Raw genomic sequence first — 20,775 nt, 5'->3', positions numbered from 1 at the left:
CCAGTTAGGATCTTTTCTGTGAGAATTAACCCTGTTTCTCCTGGTTTGGTTTGGCTTCTCTTTACATAGTGATAGATGTTAAGCAAACTGTTGTTACTTGAGACAATAATGAATGTGGCCCTTAGGGAGTTTTTTTGCTATATAAAACAGCATCCATTTCTTTGGCGTTTCTTTAACGGAAATCATTTTCTGTTCCATTAGTCACTTTGATAATTTTTTTAATCTCTTCACTTTCTCTAGATCATTTATAATGTATAATTGACCCCAACTCATTTTAAAATATGGATGTAGTAACCAACATAAAATATAGCAGAACAAGTAATTTACAAAATTTATATATATTTTTTCAGTGGTCTACAATTGTTTTTCAAACATGGCAGTTCCGATTTTCTGATTTATAAATCTAACTACATAAACCAGGTCTATTTTGGTCACTTAATAAACTAATCATAATTGCAGCTTGTCTTATTTAAAATTTCTAATAGGTCAGCAAGAGACTACTTATAGAGAAAAAGGTCTTGCTTAAGGAACCGAAAAGTCTAAATCATATAAACCAGAAGTATTCATTTATTTACACACAAATATCTGTGATAAGTAGGATTAATCACTGCTTTGGCAGATGGTTTAAATTATTAATTACATACCAGTTTCATGTCCTATTAAAGTGGTTACTTCTTCACTAGACTAAATAACAAAATTATTATTTCAATAGTATTCTGTATTTCAGAAGGCTGCCCCACCCCACAATGAGTTTATAAAACTCCGTTTCCTGCAAATTAAAAACATGGAAAAATTATTTAAAATCTTAAAATATTTGTAAAAGAATTGTATTTATTTATTTTTAAAGATTTTTATTTATTTATTTATTCATGAGAGACACACAGAGAGAGAGGCAGAGACACAGGCAGGGAGAAGCAGGCTTCTCACAGGAAGCCCGATGTGGGACTCGATCCTGGGACCGGGGTCACACCCTGAGCCAAAGGCAGACGATCCACCATTGAGCCACCTATGTGTCCCTTAAAAATAATTTTAAATAAGAAAGTGTTTAGTCAACTTTTGGTTATGACAGTAATGCACCTCCAACTAACTCAAGTGAAGAAAAGAGTCTTGACAGACGTAAATTGTGGAAAGGATAGGGACTATACTCTACTGGTCTCATAGACACCTGGATCTAGAAACCTACCTTCCTTTCATCTCTCTCCTCTCTTCTACGTCTTAGGTCTGTTTCTTTCTTACTGCATTTTCTTTGAAGGCAAGACTTTATTTTTGAGATCAAAGAAGATAGGAGTCTTACTTGATGTAAATCAGAAAAATCTAGAAAAGATGTTGGGCCTGGTGTATGCCCATCTCTAGGTCCATTACTATGGCCAGGGGGATAGGGTATTCTGACTTAGCCTAGGTTTTATGCCTATTTCAGAGTGGTGGGAATGGAGGAAGTACAGTTTGTTATCAGAAGTGAGAGGAGACATGTTGGGGAAATAGCAATTACTAGCTCAAGGAAAGGGAATTTGATCATTTGAAGTAATCCTATAGGGAATCCCGTATTTTTTGCATTGCTTAAAAGTCAGAGTTCTATTTTCCATCTATGGCTTTCTAATTTTTTCAAAAACATTGAAAAAAATTTATCTGTTTAATTACCTCCTTTTTTTTTAATTACCTCCTTTCTATTTATATTTCATCTTTATATATTTTTAAGATATTATTTATTTATTCATGAGAGAGAGAGAGAGAGGCAAAGACACAGGCAGAGGGAGAAGTAGGCTCCCTACAGGAAGCCCAATGTGGAATTTGATTCCAGGACCCTGGGATCACTACCTGAGCCAAAGGCAGACGCTCAACCACTGAGCCACCCAGGTGCCCCCTATATTTCATCTTTAGATGAATTATCTGTTGTATATCATCTTAGTGGGGAGGAGGGGACTTCTCCTTGGCCAGTTGGACAAGTTCTGTTCCAGATTTTGAGCTGCAAAGGAAATAATAGAATTTGTGGCAACATTTGAAGGACCAGATGGTTCTTGTGTTATGTCCTTGCTGGTGATTCTGGTCATTTTAGCCTAATTGTGGCTCTCTAGTTTCCTGTAGATTTAGTGAGTTTCATACTTACCCAGCAAAGTCTCTTTTTGCTTATAATGGCAAGAGTAAGAATGTGGGTGTCTGATACTTTATTACTAGTCACATAGAGCTGTTTAAATCAAACTTTAATTAAAATTTTTAAAAAGTAAAAATCTAGTTCTTCAGTGGCACTCTATGAAATGTATGATCACCATATGTAGCTAGCTAGTGGCTATCATATTCAGTGGTACAAATTATAGAACATGTCCAAATCATTAAAAAAAAATAAAATAGTGCCATTGGACTGTAAATTCTTTAAGGGTAGGAATTCTGTTTTTGTTATTCTCCGGTATATGTGTAACACTTGGGACTAGGCTTAGCATTTGTAGATAGTAAATATTTGTTGAATGTTGAAATGACACACATGAGCTGCGTGCCACAGAAAACCTAGGCAATAATCATAATTAGCTGCCTATACTTTGAAGAGAACTTGGAATGACTCCATCTCACTGTTTCTCCTGTGGTTTCTGTTTAAACTTTTCTATAGCTCCATTCTATGTTGTATCTTGGACCTCTGGTCTACCATTTAAAAATATAAAGTACTTGATCTCATAGTTTCTCACTTGGCAGCTTATTCATCCTTCACCTCTTGATTTCTCCTCACCGCTAACCCATTAAACCTGTCTTTTCAGCAGTTTTTGCTGTAGTCTCCGAAGTCTCTATTCTGTTATTGATAATTTTTTTTCCCATCTCTACATTTTTGAAAAATACACCCTCACTGAACCCTGACTGTTCTGGCAACCCTTTTAATTGGAATTATTGTTCCTTTCTCTCTCCTGCAATGCAACTAGGGACCAAGAAGGAAATCTGTTTGTGAACCCCACTTTTGCTTCTGTACAGTCATTTGACTAACTTGGGTTAAAATGGTTTTGCTTTTGATATTCATTGTATCCATCTTATTCCTAATTCCTTCTCTGTCAATGACTAACCTACAACATGTTCCCTGACAGTCGCTGAAGACCTTAACTTCTGGCTCAATTTGTTTTTATTTTCTATCCTTTGTCATTGTTCTTTGTGACTACACCATTCATATTGTTGACCCATCTGACACCTTAGCCTTACAGTTTATCCTCGTTCGGTATTATTTATCTTCATTCTACTTTAGCAGCCCCTACACTTAGCCATATCTTGGACTTTGTCATCCCTTAGAATTGATCACTTCAAAGACATATTTTTTTTTTCTCTTATCCACTTCAGTTTCACTGAAGACACTGAAACTTGATACTCAAATTGGTATTGATACTAGTTCTTATGCTTTTTTTCTTCTTCTAGTCTGTTAGCCTGGCTCCCTTGCTTCCCATTCAGCTTGGAATCTATTTGTCCATTATTTGACATGCTCTCAATTGTATCTGAGCAAAAGCTCCTGGATATAATTTCTATATCCTCATCCATTCTCTCCTCCTTTTCTATTTTAATGAAGATATTTATTCTCCCTTTACTTCTCAGGAGTTCTGAATCCCATCCCTTTTGTTTCCTCTAGAGTCTTGCTTCATTATCTATTTCTTTATCTGTGTCTAATTTCTTTACCTCAGACTCTTACTTTACCTTCAAGGTCTAGCTCAAATTGCATTTCTCTTAGGTAGCCTTTACTAATACTCCCCCTTTTTATAGAGAGAGAGAGGGAGAGAGAGAGACAGAGAGAGAGAGAGAGAGAGAAGTGGGGGAGAGGGACAGAATCTTAAGAAGGCTCCATACATGGCATGGAGCCCTACATGGGGCTCAGTCTCATAACCCTGAGATCATGACTTGAGCTGAAATCGAGAGTCGGAGGCTTAACCAATTGAGCTACCCAGACGCCCCTGCCTTTACTGATATCCTAATGAAAGTTAATTGCACTTTCTTCTGTACTTTTTAGTTCTACTTTAAGACTTGCTTTGTTTTGATTTGTTGTGACTTACCTTAAATATTCAAAACCTTCTCATCAAAAGATACTTTATTCCTAAGTGTAGCATTGCCTTTTGAAATAATTTGTTCTAAACTCTTTTGTTACTGATATTAAGACCATTGAATTTATTCCTAAATCCTAATCAGCTCTATAAATTTTTTTTTTTAGATTTTATTTATTTATTCATGAGAGACACAGAGACAGGTAGAGACATAGGTAGAGGGAGAAGCAGGCTTCCTGCGGGGAGCCTGATGTAGGGTACAATCCCAGGACTCCGGGATTATGACCTGAGCCAAAGGCAGACGCTCAACCACTGAGCCACCCAGGTGTCTCAGCTCTATTAATTTTTATTTATGTTAAATTCCATATCTCTTACAATCCTAACTGTAATGATCTCATATCATGGACTAATTTTCTTTTTAAAAAACTCATATTAGTTGTAGATTCTGACCCTACATTGCTTTGTGAACTGAAGAAAACTTTGTATGTCATCTTTTATAGTCTACCATAATTGTGTTCTTACTCCTTTCATATTTTAATGAAAATCAAACACTTTATCACTGGTTTCTTTTGCTTCAGTGTTTGTAGGGAATTGTTTCCTTTCTTACCTACATCATTTATTTAGAAAGAATTGAGGCCACATTGTTTTCTTAACAAGATCTTGTCTCTTACTGACTTACCAGGTATATCCAAAGTCCTGGCCAGAGCTAAGATTTACCTGGGGCCTAACTTTCTAGCTCTGGACCTAAGCTGGGACCCACAGTGTTTTCTCCTCTGTTTCTATTGTCATGATTTTGTAGACAGAATCCTTTATTAACTCCATAATCTAAAAGCACCAAGTTAATAACATCTATAAACATTTAAGGGTGAAATGCACAGGAAGTTTGAGAGAGTATTAATGTAGCTGGAATTATAACAGTATGACTATACTGTTAAAGGAGCGAAGTAAGAGCAAAACTGACCCTTTTCCTTCAGATCTATTGTTTCTGGCATTCATAGGTAAATATCTCCGGAAGCATTGGGTCTTAATGGTTTCATCCATGTCATATTGCCCAGATTTTCAGATTTAAATGTCTAACCCAGGATTTAGGTTGGTTCATTCAGTTCATCTACAAATATTTATTGAACACTTATTAGTAGCCCTAAAGCATTGTCTTCCCAATAAGCAGTTCTAATTGGGTTAATAAGACATGCTGATAGTGCCAAACTATAATAATAAATGCTAAATGACTTGTATTTCAGATAAGTGTTTGAAGGATTTTAAAAAGGGAGTGGTCAAGAGCATATCCTATCACATATTGGTATATCCTGTTAGCTTTAAGTCTTTTTCATGTGATTAGTCATTTGGTTACCAGAGGTGCTCTACATTTTAAGGTTCTGCTTAAAAAATATATCATTCCCGGGCAGCCCAGGTGGCTCAGCGGTTTAGCGCCGCCTTCAGTCCAGGGCGTGATCCCGGAGACCCGGGATCAAGTCTTGCATCGGGCTCCCTGCATGGAGCCTGCTTCTCTTCTCCCTCTGCCTGTGTCTCTGCCTCTCTCTCTCTCTCTCTTTCTCTCTCCCTCCGTCCCTCTCTCTCTCTCTCTCTCTGTGTGTCTCTATGAATAAATAAGTAAATCTTTAGAAAAAAAAAATCATTCCTTTTGAAAAGGACACCCATTGTGTAAATATCTCAGGGATGAAACCTCATCATATGTTTTATAGAATACACTATGATGTCTTATACTAGATAATTTTCTTAAAAATTTTAAACTTAAAATCTGTAAAATTGCTGCATGTTGAAGTGGGAGAGGAACACTTACTTGGATTAGAAGACCTGAGTCCTGTCTTCATTTGGCTGGTTGGTAGCTAATATGATTTGGGCCTGAGTCTTAATCTCTTTATCAGTAAAATTGAAATGACTTTGCTTACTTTCATAGAATTATTGTGAGAAATTACTACAGTAAAAAATGGCCAGCCTTGGGGCGACTGAGTGACTCAGTCAGTTAAGCATCTGCCTTTGGCTCAGGTCATGATCTAAGGCTTCTGGGCTCGAGCCCTGTGTTGGGCTGCATGCTCAGCGTGGAGTCTGCTTCTCCTCCCTTTGTGCATGTGCGCGCTCTCTCTTGCTGTTCTCTCTCAAATAAATAAGATTTAAAAAGAAAAGACCAGCCTTAATTAAATACCTATTTTACTATAGATGTCCAAGTAGACATTAAAGATACATTGAAAAGCTCCATAATCTGGTAGGAAACAAGTGAGATAACTATGTCTGAAAGCTGTGAAATATTATATGGTGATAAAGATGGCTTCTCCCACACTAGACGACTTTCTAATGCCTTAACAACACATTGTGCACTCTTCTACCAAAGGCCATCTGTTCAGGTTCTCTATGTTTATCAAAATTCTATTCGTCAAATTTATATCTCCATGTAAGCAGTCTCTTGTCTTCTTAGACATACTTGGTTTCTCATCTTCCCTTTGCCAGTAGTTTGTAGATTTTTCCATAGCAAAGCAGAAATTTGTTACATCTTGGTTATTTGTGAGCACACTTAGCTGCCTGAAGTCAAAATCTTTATCATTTTATCTGCCACTTAGCAAGCACAATGCCTGGTGTCAATATGGGTACTCTAAAATGATTGTCTAATTCATTGAAATATATGAATTATGGTTTCTTCATAATGTTTTTTGTTGGTGTGATATTTAGGTTAAAACTTCAACAACAAATGGTGAATATTGAAAATGCAGAGAAAGAAAAGAATGAAAATTCTGACCTGAAACAGGTATGATTTTAGCAAACATTTTGCTTTTATTTCTTTAAGTGCTTCTTTAAATCTGTATTTTGAATGTATGTGGTTTTTTTTAATTGAAGCATAATTAGCATACAGTGTTGTATTAGTTTGAAGTATACAATATGATCTTTCAGCAATTCTATACATTATTCAGTGTTCATCATGGTAAGTATATATTCATTTTTTTTTCCATCACAGTAACTGTACTCTTAATCCTCTTTATCTGTTTCACCCATCTGCCCTCTGGCAACCACCAGTTTGTTCTTTGTGTTGAAGGGTCTGATTTTTTTGGTCTTTTTTTCTTTGTTTTGTTTTGTTTCTTAAATTCCACATATGAGCGAAATCATATGGTATTTGTGTGACTTATTTCACTTAGCATTATACCCCATAGGTACATCTATGTTATTGCAAATGGCAAGGTTTTATTATTTTTTATAGCTAGTAATATTCCAGTATGTGTGTGTGTGTGTGTGTGTGTGTGTGTGTGTGTGTGTGTATGACATGTTTTTTATCAATCTGTGGATGGACACTTAAGTTGCTTATGTGTGTGTGTTGAATCTATTTCATGTACTGGTATTCTGAAAATATAATCATTACAACTGATAATGTATTGATGAAGTTGATAAAGATAAAATATGTTTAAACCTCCTAAAGCTCTAGTTAGTAAGCTGCTTTTCTTAACCACTGTTTTTTCTTAATGTTTTTATATGCTCTGTCCCAAAATGAATTTTTAAAATTGTAAAGAACAATATTTTAATATTCTGATTTTAAAAATTGATTAGAAATAAAATCTAGGTTTTAAGTTTCCTGTGGGATTGACTTATAACTTTTTATTTCTTATTCCATGAGCTGCATCTTATCATATCCCTGTTAAATGTGAAATCTAAAAGCTATATTTAAGGAAGGAAATTTATATTTTAATTAAAGTTATTTGGGTTTAAGAAAAATGTATATGGGCAAAACATGGAAGAGTGTTCTTTCCTGGATTCTATTTTCTTTTTAAAGTTATGAAGTAGTGAAGATTCCATTTTTAGGATTTATGCTTGCAAGCTAGCTGGCATTGCTCTGCATAAGCAGTTGTGGTTTCTAAGTCTTGACTAGGAGGACATAATGCCTGATACTCTTGAAAGAAATTATTTTTTTTAAGATTTTATTTATTTATTCAGGAGAAACGCAAAGAGAGAGACAGAGGCAGAGACATAGGCAGAGGGAGAAGCAGTCTCCCCAGGACCCTTGGGATCATGACCTGAGCTGAAGGCAGATGCTCAACCACTGAGCCACCCAGGCGTCCCTGAGAGAAGTTATTTAGTACCATTGGTATTGGGCTTTCTGTCATTTATTAGATAACAAGCGGTATTATGCTCTTTGAAAGTTGCTTGTTCAGTCAGCTGTAATACAGATTTAATATTTACAACTCCAGTTAAAAATAAAGATGAATAGTTTTTCATGGGGAAATTTGTTCTAAAGTATAAATCTGAGACATATCATTGTACTTTATTCTGACAATTGCTCTTTGAACATATACAGTCCTATCTTCCTTGGCTTTGCTACCACCAGGAAGTGCTGTGATTATTTTGCATTTATTTAACTTACTGTGTAAAGGATCTGGTTTCTTTCAGCTCTTGAGTCTCATAATGGGTTCTTTTGATCCTGAGTCTCTTGATTCTCTGCTTCCAACTTCTCTCAGAGAAAGGCTTAAGAGGTAGGAGAAGGTGGAAAAAAACCGAGTATTTGTTAATTAATTGGTAAAATAGCTTATGGAGGAAATAGGTATAACTGTGTTCCAAATGAAAATCATTTGGATGTAACTTAAAAGCCTGTTAATTTGTAACTAGATAATTAGCTACTTTTCATGAGAAAAAGTGCTCCCACATAAAAGTACATTAAGATGGAAAGAAAAACCTGAGTGACATTTATGGTTTGATAAATGCCTTTAGAGGGCAAGGAATCCTTGCCATTAATCAAGTTTCTTAGAATACCTTCCTTCGGCTCAACACTGGATGTGTGGTGGAATGCTTAGAAACCACTTAAAAACAATGTCTGAACAATCCTTTCTGTATTTATGACTCCCAAAGATTTAGAAAGAACTCATGGAAGGGTTGCTGATCATAGGGCACATGGGAGTGGAAGAACAGATTTCTGTAGCAGCTCTCCCAGCTGATGTGCTTTTAAAACCTGTTTTTTCCTAGGAGGCTAGAGGAAGTCCAATGGAGAATCTCTCTAATGGTTGGATTCTCCTTTTTCCTCTACTTTCTTTCCTTCTTTTAACCCCTTTCTCCTCTCCTAGTACCTGCTTATTTGGGGAATAAGAGGCGAGAGGACTTAGTGGCAGACTAAGGAATCTTGATTGTCTCTTGTCACATTAAGAAATGATCCTATACTACTGGATCCTGATGCTATTGCTATTTATTATTTAATTTCAGAGCGTCCTCAAGGACACTTCATTTGGGCCGGGCATTTGTAAAGGAAGGTGTTTACTGTCCTCTGCCTCTCTCATACACTATTACATACGTGGCCTTCATGTTTCTCTTCTTTCTTTTTTTTTTTAAGCAAATCAGTAGTTTGCAGATCCAAGTGACTTCACTTGCACAGTCAGAGAATGAGTTGCTGAATTCGAACCAAATACTGAAGGAAATGGTGGAGAGGTTAAAACAAGAATGCCGAAATTTCAGAAGCCAAGCTGAAAAAGCACAACTAGAAGTTGAAAGGTAGAGAGAGTTTGCTCTTTTTTTATGTACAAACTATTTCTTCTTTCTGCTATATTATATGTAGTCCTTTTAGTGACGATTCCAATGTTGAATATGTTTTAGGACCTGGTTAAAATACCCTTTGAGAGTGTACAATGGTTATTAGGTAATGTACTTTCTAGAGAATGAGCTTTATGAACTCTTGAAAATTTTTTTTTTAAGGCATTTAGGACAGAAGACTTAAAAAAAAATTTTTTTTAAAGATTTTATTTATCTATTCATGAGACACACACACACACACAGAGAAGCAGAGACACAGGCAGAGGGAGAAGCAGGTTCCATGCAGGGAGCCTGACGTGGGACCCGATCCTGGGTCTCTGGGATCAGGCCCTGGGCCGAAGGCGGTGCTAAACCCTGAACCACCCAGGCGTCCCTGGGACAGAAGACTTTTAAAAGTTCTGCCTAACCACAGTATTCTGAAAATCCTCAGAGAAACACTTCTTTATTCACTGAATAAACAAATACATTAATATATTTTTTACTTCAGATATCTAAATTATTCTTCTGAATGCCAGAGAATCAGAAAAAAAATTTTGTGACTTGGAAAACTTCCTAAAATTAGAAGTATAATCTCTTGGATTGTTCCTTTGAGAAGTTCATTTATTTGTTTAGTTTTTGGTCTTGAAATTTGTTAGTAGTAGACCATGTATAGTAAACTGGCAAGGAGATGATTTAGGTGATGTTCAAGATCTTACATTCTCTGGAAAATTTTGTTTAGATATGATAGAAAACTATTTTGTATATGGTATGTCTTTATAACATGTTCGTATTCTATTTTTGTTTGAATCTACAAAACATTTTTCGGATTTTCTCTTTCTGAAGGCTACTTTGCCACATAAAACTTTTTTCCTTCAGTTTCTCATTATTTCGTGTTTAAAGGCTTTCCATGGTTTCACACATGTGAATTACAAGAAAGTAAGCAAGGTATTTTCCATAATGCGTTATGACATTCCACGGGGTCCAAATTATTTTGCTTATATTTTGCAAAAAAATAGAAATTTATATCTTGGAATCATCTCAAGTGTTTGATTAAAATGCAGTTAAGAATTCTAATGACAGTATAGGTAGCAAATTTGTGTAATTGATCATTGGTTTCTGAATGTTACTCATAGGATTATATAGTAGAAAATAGTTCGATGAAGTGTCAGTCAAATATGATTTTGGTCCCAGCTAAAACATTTAAAAGCCTGTATGACCTTAGATGTGTAATCTGACATTTTAGGGTTTATAAATCTCATTTGTACTGTCTATCTAGAGTAATGATACTAAAAATTATGGAAGGTGTGCAGAAGAACTTTAAAGATATATAAGTTGTATGTTATCTTAAAATATTATTTACATGAATTTTACTCTAGTCAGAAAACATCTTGCATTAAGACTTACCTGGGTTGATTTTTAACCAGCTTTATTAGACCCAGTTTTGTTTTTTTAATGTTTCAAGCTTTTTAAAAAAAAATTCTAGTTAGTTAACATACAATATTAGTTTCAGAAGTAGAATTTAGTGATTCATCACATACGTATAACACCCAGTGCTCATCACAATAGCCCTCCTTAATACCTATTACCCTCGCTAGAGCCAGGTTTTTTTTTTTTCTTTTGCTAGAGCCAGTTTTTATCGCTTGATGGTTAGAATGGTTCATAGCTGGTTATCAAGTGTTTATCCTGCTGTTAAGTAGGTGTCAGTCTTTTTTTTTTTTTTTTTTTTTTTAATAATTATTCACTTGAGAGAGCAGGAGCAGGCTGGGGGGAGTGGGCAGAGAAAAAGGGAGATGCCAACTCCCTGCTGAGCAGGGAACCAGATGCTGTTCCATCCCAGGACTCTGGGGATCATGACCTGAGCCAAAGGTGGACACTTAACTGAGCCACCCACGTGCTTCCTAGGTGTGAGTCTTTAAGCAAATTCATTAACTACGTTCTAGGCCTCAGTTTGTTTATCTATAAAATGGAGATGATAGTAGTACCTAAATCAAGGGGTTATTGTGAAGAATAAATGGCATAGGACACAGGGTTCTAAGCACAGAGCTTGGTTCATAAGAAGTACTCAGTAATGAGAGAATTAGTAAATATGTGGCCATGCAAGAGTTCCCACAGTTGGGTACCTAACAGTGTGGTGAAGCAGGTAATGAGCTTGATTATACTTGGGATAATATGTATTTAATCTTAAGAGTTAACCTCCATGTTTTGCATACATTCTTTTGATAGGACTTTGGAAGAGAAACAGATACAGTGGTTGGAAGAAAAGCACAAGCTTCAGGAACGTATCACTGACAGAGAAGAAAAGTATAATCAAGCTAAAGAAAAACTACAGCGAGCTGCAATTGCTCAGAAAAAGGCAAGTGATTCTTATTAAAGTGATTTCGATAGAGTAAAACATAATTATTCTGGGAGAATAAAATGTAATTAAAACTGAGATTCTAGTGTATGTTTAATTTGATATTTAAACATGACATTTCGCTGTCAACCTTGCAGAGATAAATTGGGAAAATGCAAACTGCTCAACAGGTTTATTTCTAAATTTCATGTTCAAGTTGGTTTTTCAGAGCTGACATACATTTTCCCACAGAATTTTTTCATTGATAAAGTTTCTAGACCAGCCCATGTAAGTCTTATTTAACTCATTTCTGCAATTAAATTACAGGGTGATTTGGTCTGTTTCAACTGTGCTTAACCAATAAACTTGTAACATCATTTTTGTTTTTAACATGCTTTTTTGTTTCCAACTCAGGAATGTAGGAGCAAGTGTCTCCTTGCCCCAGGAGGAGAAACTAAGCCTTCTCCTGGCTTCTGAAACAGCATGATAGTTATCACAGCTATGATCTTTTCCAAGTTTTGCAATTGCAGGCATATATTTACTCCATAATCTAAAAACTTTGTTTTCTTGGAAATAGTTCAGGGCATCATAGAAATAATGTAATCAGATGATTTCATCTAGGTCAGTGGTTTGCAACTTTTTTTCTACTGCACAAACCCAAGGAATGTAGCATGGTCCCATCCATAACCATGATTCATGGTGCAGTGATTCAGCACTTATTTTCAACAAGATTTGGTGCATGTGTGTGGAGATGGAGGTTGGGCGGATGGCATTAAAAAATCCCATAAATGGTTTAATATGCTCCCATTTGATAAGTTCCATTAGTCAGGGCATTTGTTTTAGGGCGGCGAGAGGGTCTGAGATGAGAGGAAGGTACTTCTAGGCATAGGCACACCAGTCTCTTAGTGTTTCTGTTTATTGGAAAGGTTAGCCCTTCATATTTGCATAAGAGAAGAGAACTGTATATCATTTAGGTGTTCTGATTTTGGAAACCAAAGACTCTGTTCCTAGTCACCTATTTATGGTTATTGGACATAACTACCAAATGTGTCCTGAGAGTTGGAGTGACAATATGAGAAGTCTACAAGTCATTGTTTCTCCACTTTTTTGATTTCTAAATATTGCTTTTCTCTTCCCATAATGCTGGAAGTAGTATAACATTGAAATTAGAAAACAGCGTTTATTATATAGGAATCTCAGTATTTTATACTCAAATATAAACTTTCTTTTTTTCCCCTGTATGTATCATTTCGTTTTCTTTCTGTCCATATAAGTACTGAGTGTTGTGTGGGTATTAATGGGATTTCAGTGAAGTGTTTTATGGCTTGGGATGATCTTAGAAATTTTATTTATGGTTCCTTGTACTGTTTGAAGCCTAGAAGCATCTGAAGCCAGATTTTAGCCAAAAATCACTAGAAATTATAAGAGCTGACTTTATCTTTCACAGAGAAATATTTATGTTAAGGTTTTAGAGATTAGTATTCTAAAGATCAGATAGATTCTAATTACCACTGAGGTTAGTTTGGGTTGACTTCTTCTGGAGCAAAAGTGACATCCAGTGGTGAGAGAGATTACCAACTTAATCGTAGGTATACTAGAAATAAGGGAAGAACTGATAATCTAAGAACACTGGCAAAATAACCTTTCATCAATATTGTGACCTGTGGTGAATTTTCTTTGCTACTGAAATACCTGCCAAATGATGGGTGTGAACATAGGAAATATCCATATCATTTTTAAAAATGTGATCTGTGAGTTATGATTTTAAGTCCTAGAAAATTGTTCAGTTCAATGAATAATTATGACTCAGGGCTATCATCATCATGTGGGACACTTCCCTAGAGGCTTACAACTTTACATTAGTTAAAGTGGGAAGATAATATATGTGACATAGAAATACTATTAAAAGTCTGTAAGTACATATAAATTTAGGGGTGGGGGATTTTGGCATTCAGGTAGTTTGTACAGGTTAGGGAACTGAAGTGGTAGGTAACCAAGATTATCTGACTAGTAAGATTCAATGCCATGACTCAGATTTACACTTTCTGTTCTAAATCCTGTGCTCTTTCTGTGCTGTTACTCTTTTAATTTCCCAATTTCTTTGATTCCAGATACTTAAGTGCTTTTCTCTTCATTGTACCCGTATGAGTCTTATTCCTTATGGCAGAATAATCCTCTAGAAAGTTAATTTCTTTAATTCAAACTCTTTCTCATTCAAATTAAAGATAATGCTTCTATATGAAAATTTTGGTCGTAAGATTACATAAATATAAATCTTAAGAGTGCAATAGACTTTTTAAGTTCTTTAATAAAAACCATAACTTTCTTATTTAAAACAAGTCACAAAATACTAACTTTAGGGCAGAAATCAAAATCCTTTAGGGTGCTTTCCTGTGAGTGATTCTTATAACTGGGATGTAGTAGCTTTGTTTTTCCCCTGAGGCTAGAAAAGATGGCTCACTGCCATCTGAGTTTGTTTATTTACAGCTCCAACCTCCTATGCACAAAGCTTATGTCATTTCTGATAAGTGTTTCTAGGTAAAGTCTTTATGTAATGATATTTTGATGTGTTGATTTGTTTGGAAAAACTTGACCAGGTATCTTGAGTTGAAATGCCTTTCTATGATTGTTGGCTTCCCTGTATGTTTTTCTCTTATACAGTGTTGAAGTGTGAGTATGAAGAGAGATCTCTTGGTTTGAGCTGAATAAGTTGTACTTTTCCTTTTGAGGCACTTGAGATGACAACTTGTTATTTTTATTTTAAGGTATATTTCTCTGAAATTATTCTTGGCTAGATTACTGTTATGAGTGTTTTTGAGGGAAATATGAATTGTAGTCTTGAAGTTGTAAAATATCTGTTGAATATGTTGTGTGGCCTATCATTATATTATACACTTAAGGAAAATATAAGCCATGATTAATTCCTGCTTTTGATGATCATATAATCTAGTTGGAGAAATAAGATAACATGTACTATCTGAAGAATACTAATGGTCACTCTTGGGTGATCTGTATGGACACTAAAGTTTGAGACCAGTGTCAGGGAGAAGAAAGCCTGAAGACCAATTAGGAAGCTATTTTAATAAAATGAGGTAAGAAGTCTGGAATTTAGGCTTGTGAAATGGGAGTGAAGGGGAAAGGTGACTCTTTAAAATTATTTTGAAGGAAAAAAGTTATAGAATATGGTGCTAAATAAGAGAAAAATATGAAGTGTTTTAGTTATGAAAGGATATAAATGGGAGTTGTCATGATGGAGTGAAGAACACCTGTCAGGTGAGGAGTAGAAAGAGAGAGAGAAGACATATTCCACTAAACACGTGTCAGATCTGAACTGATGGCAGTTCTTCCTTGTACTCATGTCTTAGTCTCTTAAGTGAGGGTACTGTGCAAATAACTAGAAATAATGGAATGTAAAGCATAGAGATTAGTACTTCAGATTAGGTTAAAGAATTAGACACTTGAGATTTTGCAAGTGTTTGAAGAATAAAAGGACTTAGAAGAATCAAAGAATTAAATTGACTTAGAAAGAGGAACTAGATTTAGTAGAGGAATGGTCATAGAGGTAAGAGCTACAGTATGGTGTTGTAGAAGCCACAAGAAAAGAATGGTATCAAAGATAAGTGGTCGTTTAGCATCATTACTGAAAAGAGTTCACTGAATCTGGCTAGAAGGTGGTAAAAGGGGAATCCCAGATTTGGTTCTTCTATTAGTGTTCTTTCAATTTTTCTGTTGCCCCTTTGTGTTGTAATAATATTTTTAACACCGAGGGACCCACTTGACAATCCTGTGATTGTATTAGACCACTGAAATCAAAATTAAAATCATTCCTTATAGCCAGTTTCTCCTCTGAATTCTCCTTTCTTTTAGTAGAATGTCATTCTTTCTATCACTTAGGCTTCAAACCTTTGATTCATCCTGAGGGTTCCCTTCCCCCAGATCTAATCACTGTATTGGTTTCTAAGAGCTGCTACAACAAATTACTGCAAACTATGTGTCTTAAAACATCAGAAAGGTATTGTTTCATAGTCCTGGAGGTCAGAAGTCCAAAATCAAATGCCTGTAGGGCCGTGCTCCCTCCAAAGGCTGGATCTGTTCCACACTTCTCTCCTAGCTTCTGGTGGTTGCTAGCACTCCTTGGTGTCCCTTGGCTGGTAGGCATATTATTTTATTCTGTCTCTTTGTCTTTATTTGGTGTTCTCCTTTTGCGTCTTGTCTCTGTGTCCAGATTTCCCTCTTTTTATAAGGACACCAGTCATACTGGATTTAGGGGCTACCCTAATATAATATAACCTCATTTTAACTTGATTTATCTGTAAAGACACTTTTTCTGGAGAAGGTCACTCTAGAGTCTTTTACCAGCAACTAGTTTTCTAATTCTCTGGACTAGATTGTCCAACCATTTAGTTAAATTTTGATACTACATCACATTCCACAAGGTAAAGGGTTCAGTCTCAGGAGACTGCCTCTGTGTCAGATGCCAGGTCCCAGGCCACTGTACTTCTGACCAACTGGCTATGAATTGGAGGTTCTCATGACTTTTTTTCCGGTCTGATACTTTGCTAGACTACTCACAGAACCCAAGAAAACAAATTACTTACATTTACTGGTTTATTACCAAGGTTACAACTCAGGAACAGCCAAATGGAAGAGATGCATAGAGCGAAGGATTGAGGGCAAGCATGGAGTTTCCATGTGCTCTCTGAGTGTGCCATCCTCCTAGCAAATCAGTGTGCTCACTAACCTGGCAACTGTGTAGGTTTCTTTGTTGAAGAGTTTTTATAGAGATTGATCTCCAATCCCTCTTCCTTCTGAGGAGTAGAGAGTTGGGGAATGCTACTGAAAATTCCCTCTCTCTTGGTCTTTCTGGTGGCCATCCCCATCTTGACGCTATTTAGGGGCCCAACCTTAAGTTACCTCATTAGCATAAACTCAGGGGTAATTGAAAAGGGCTGGTTGTGAATTACAAAAAACACTACTGTCACTCCAGAAATTCCAAGGATTGTAGGATCTCTGTGTTAGAAACCCAGGACAAAGACCAAATAAATTTTTTTATATCATAGTCATGTTCTGAGATCTCAGTGGACATGAATATTTAGGAGACACTGTTCAATCCTTTACAGTCACTCGGGCCCATGAATTCTTTCTTTGTAATGTGCCTTGTATTTTCCCCCCTCCCCTCATTTCTTTTTATTCCTGTTGGCTAACATCCTAGCTCACTCAGGCTCTATCCACTAGACGGTTGCTCTGTATTCATTTAGCCAATTTACTCAACAGATTTATTGAGTACCTACTTATGTACCAGTTTTGTTCACTGGGATACAGAAATAAAAACTGTGCTGAGGAGCTTACATTGCAGTGTGTGGGTGACAATAAAAAAATATTTTTCAGGTGGAGATATGTGCTAAGAGGAAAACTAAGGGGAATAGAGGATGCTCTTTGAAATAAGTGGTCAGGGAGGGCTTCTCTGATAACATCTGAGCAGAAACCCAAAGGAAAGGAGGAAGGATGCCACGTTTATGTAGGGGAACAGTGTTTCCAGACATGATGGCAAGTAAAAGAGGCAGGAGTCTGCTTGGTATGTTGGAGTACAAGGAGGGAGAGTTAGGTCACTGGAATAGAGACAGAAGTAGTAGGAGGCCAGGTGATGTTTTTATTCTTTGGTTTTTATTCTGAATGTGAGAGGAACACACTAGAGAATTCTAAATTGAAAAATAATATAATCTGCATTATGTATTTAGAAGAATCTCTGGCTATTGTATAGAGAGACAAATAGTGGAGTGGTGGTCAGATTCTGTTTATATTTTAAAGGTGGGGTTTACAGTAGTTGTAGGACATGAAAAATATAAATTAAATATGACTAAGATACTGGACTTGAACACTTAGTTAAAATAGAGTTGCCGTTACTGACATGGGACAGAAGGAAAAGGGTATGGCAAAATACAGATACTTCTTTTGGACATGTTAGCTTTTTGAGATACCCATTAGATTTCCAGGTGGAGATGTTCAGTAGTCTGGTATAGATACCTGAATCAGGAATTCAGGAAGGAAGACTGGACTAGGGATAAAGACTTGGGAGTCATCATCGCATAAATGATATTGAAAGCAAAGGGATTGAATGAAGTCAGCTAGGAAGTAAAGGAAGACTGAGAAGAGAGTGGGTCTGAGGATTGAACTTTGAGGAATGCCAAAGTTTAGAAGTTGAGAAGAAAAGGAGGAGACTAAAAAAAAAAAAAAAAAAAAAAAAGGAAAAGGAGGAGACTGAGAAGGAGTGGTAGGAGGACCAAGAAGGTTCTAGATGCCAAATGAAGAAAAGACTGTGAAGAGTGTCGGTGTTAGAGATATGAGGACAGACAAGAAGTTACTAAAAAAAAAAAAAAAAAAAGTAAGAGTTTGGGAGAATGATTAGATTAGGGGAAATTAGGATTGTCGGCGCAGTGCATAGCTGTGGGTATGTTTACCAACTGTGTTCAATTGTGTAGGCCCATATGTGCAGTCAGTAGAGTTGTATTTATTTATTTATTTATTTATTTTTTATTTTTATTTATTTTTTTTAATGTGTGATAGTCACAGAGAGAGAGAGAGAGGCAGAGACACAGGCAGAGGGAGAAGCAGGCTCCATGCACCAGGAGCCCGATGTGGGATTTGATCCCGGGTCTCCAGGATTGTGCCCTGGGCCAAAGGCAGGCGCTAAACCACTGCGCCACCCAGGGATCCCTAGAGTTGTATTTAATAAATGTCAAGTTTTGAAGAAAAGTGGCCCTCGAGTCACGATATTGAGGGTGTCTGTGAAGAAATGATTATAGTGATGGAGTCTGAGATACTCATTGGGTCTTTTAGTCAACCAACCAGCCAGCGCTCCTATTGCATTCTAGCTCATTTCTTGGCAACTAGTAAGTGCTTAGTAAATGGTTGGGTGTTTTACAGTGATGAGAACGAGGACAACATTGTCCTGAACCCTGGCATCAAGCCTCTCCCCATCTTTGCCTCTTAGGAGGCAAACTTTGGAGTCTATCTCATACACTGATGCCATATCAAATTTCACAAAACAATGTCTTTTACTTATCAATCCCTTGCCTAGAGAACCTTCAGGGAAAACCACATCTCCAGAGTATTATAGATTCTCCCTAATTCATTTCTTATCCTTTCTAGAAAGCCCTTTCTCATGATGTGGTACTTATAGGCTGGAATTCTCTTCAGAAATACCTATGTTTTATATTACCTATAGTTTATATAAGGCCCAGTGTAATGTGCACTCAGTGTGTGTGTTATGTGTATATATATTTGATTAAGATTTGATGATGAAATAAGAAAATTGCATATGCAGTTTAAATGAGCAATAAAAATGAAGAAATATGACTAGATTTTAAGATTGCAGGTTTATATAATCATACAATAATGAAATATTGAGCATTTCCATCTTTAAAGTGTCTGCTAACTAGTTGGACTAAAATTCCTAAAAGGAGCATATGCTTCTGATGGTGACAGACTAGGAAATATGTGGATAAGCTCTCCACATGAAAGCTAAAAGAATCGGACAAAGTATTTTAAAAAATATCGCCATGGAGAGCAGTGAAGAATTAGGAGGCCAAGATCCTGGAGAGGGAGGAAACCTAGAGGTGAGCAAGGCCTGTGAAGAGTTGCTTTTCCCTTAGAGGAAACTGCTGATTCCAGAAGAAATAGTTGAGAGGCTGAGGAGTGAAGCAAAGCTTTTGACAACTTCACAGGGCTTGGGGAACAAAAATTGGAGTTCAGAATCTGCCAGAGAGAAGATCTCAGGTCTAAGTACACTAGTGCTTTGGGTTGGGACCCCAAAGGGGAAGGATATATTCTTGGACTAAGAATGAAGTGAAACTAGCCTGGCCTTTGCAAGAATTGAAGCATAGCTTGCAAAGATAATGTCAGTCCTTCTAATTAGATTAAATTTACCCAAAATATTAGTTTTCTAGCTGCCTGCAAGAAGCAAATGTAAATCTACTTTAAGGGAAAATAACATTAAAGACTTCAAATTATTTCCATAGTTTATATAATAAAAGCTAAAAATAAGCATAAATAAAATATAATAAAACCATAAATACACTACATACCTATTAGAATAGCTAAAATCTGAAATACCAACTGTACTAAACACTGGCAAGAATATGGAACAAATAGGAACTCTGATTCATTATGTGGAATTAGAACATAGTACAGCCATTTATTTTGGAATACACTTTGGTAGATTCTTACAAAGTTAGACATAGTCAAACCATACCATCCAGCAGTCATGCTCCTAGATATTTATCCAAATGAATGAAAACTTATGTTCACACACACATTTATAGCAGCTGTATTCATTATTGTCAAAACTTGGAAGTAAGCAAGATGTCCTTCAATAGCTAAATGGATTAAAAAAAAAAGACTGTTATGTCCATACAATGGATATTTTTATTTAGTGATAAAAGGAAATGAACTGTCAGGCAATGCAGAGACATGGAGGAACCTTACATGCATATTGCTAAGTGAAGGAAACCAGTCTGAAAAGACTATATGCTATATGATTTCAACTGTATGACATTCTGGAAAAGGCAGGACTGTGGAGACAGAAAAAACCCCGGTGATTGCCATGGGTGGTGGGGGTAAGGTGTAGAGGGTAGGGATGAATAGGTAGACAAAGGGAATTTTGTAGGGCTGTGAAACTACTCTATATAATACCATGATAGTGGCTACATGATATTATGCATTTGGCAAAGCCTGTAGAACTGTACAACACCAAGAGTGAAACTTAATGTCAAATGCAGACTATAGTTAATAATAATGTTTCAATATTGGTTCATTAACTTTAATAAGTGTACCACACCCATGTAAGATGTCAATAATAGGAGAAACTGTGATGGGGGGAATATATGAAAACTCTCTACTTCCTGTTATATTTTTCTATAAACCTAAAACTGCCCTAACTATTAATAATCA

The 20,775-nt window shown here is 36.2% G+C and overlaps 1 protein-coding gene across 6 annotated transcripts in view; it reads left to right on the top strand.

Moving 5' to 3' along the window:
- Positions 1-20,775, top strand: part of CEP83 (centrosomal protein 83) — a 132,321-nt gene that overhangs the window by 92,802 nt on the left and 18,744 nt on the right. For all 6 annotated transcript variants that reach the window (XR_005370553.1, XR_005370552.1, XR_005370551.1 and 3 more), the window contains 3 exons: positions 6,684-6,759; positions 9,319-9,476; positions 11,718-11,847. Coding sequence is in view for 1 of the 6 variants with exons in the window: in XM_038558658.1 (XP_038414586.1) it covers positions 6,684-6,759; positions 9,319-9,476; positions 11,718-11,847 (364 nt within the window). In the remaining 5 variants the exon portion in view is untranslated. The remainder of the gene's footprint in view (positions 1-6,683; positions 6,760-9,318; positions 9,477-11,717; positions 11,848-20,775) is intronic.

This window comes from Canis lupus, chromosome 15, assembly GCF_011100685.1.
Source record: "Canis lupus familiaris isolate Mischka breed German Shepherd chromosome 15, alternate assembly UU_Cfam_GSD_1.0, whole genome shotgun sequence".
In the NCBI taxonomy this organism is placed as follows: Eukaryota; Metazoa; Chordata; class Mammalia; order Carnivora; family Canidae; genus Canis; species Canis lupus.
Note: the sequence above shows the minus strand (reverse complement) of the source record. Positions and strands in the feature narration are given on the sequence as shown.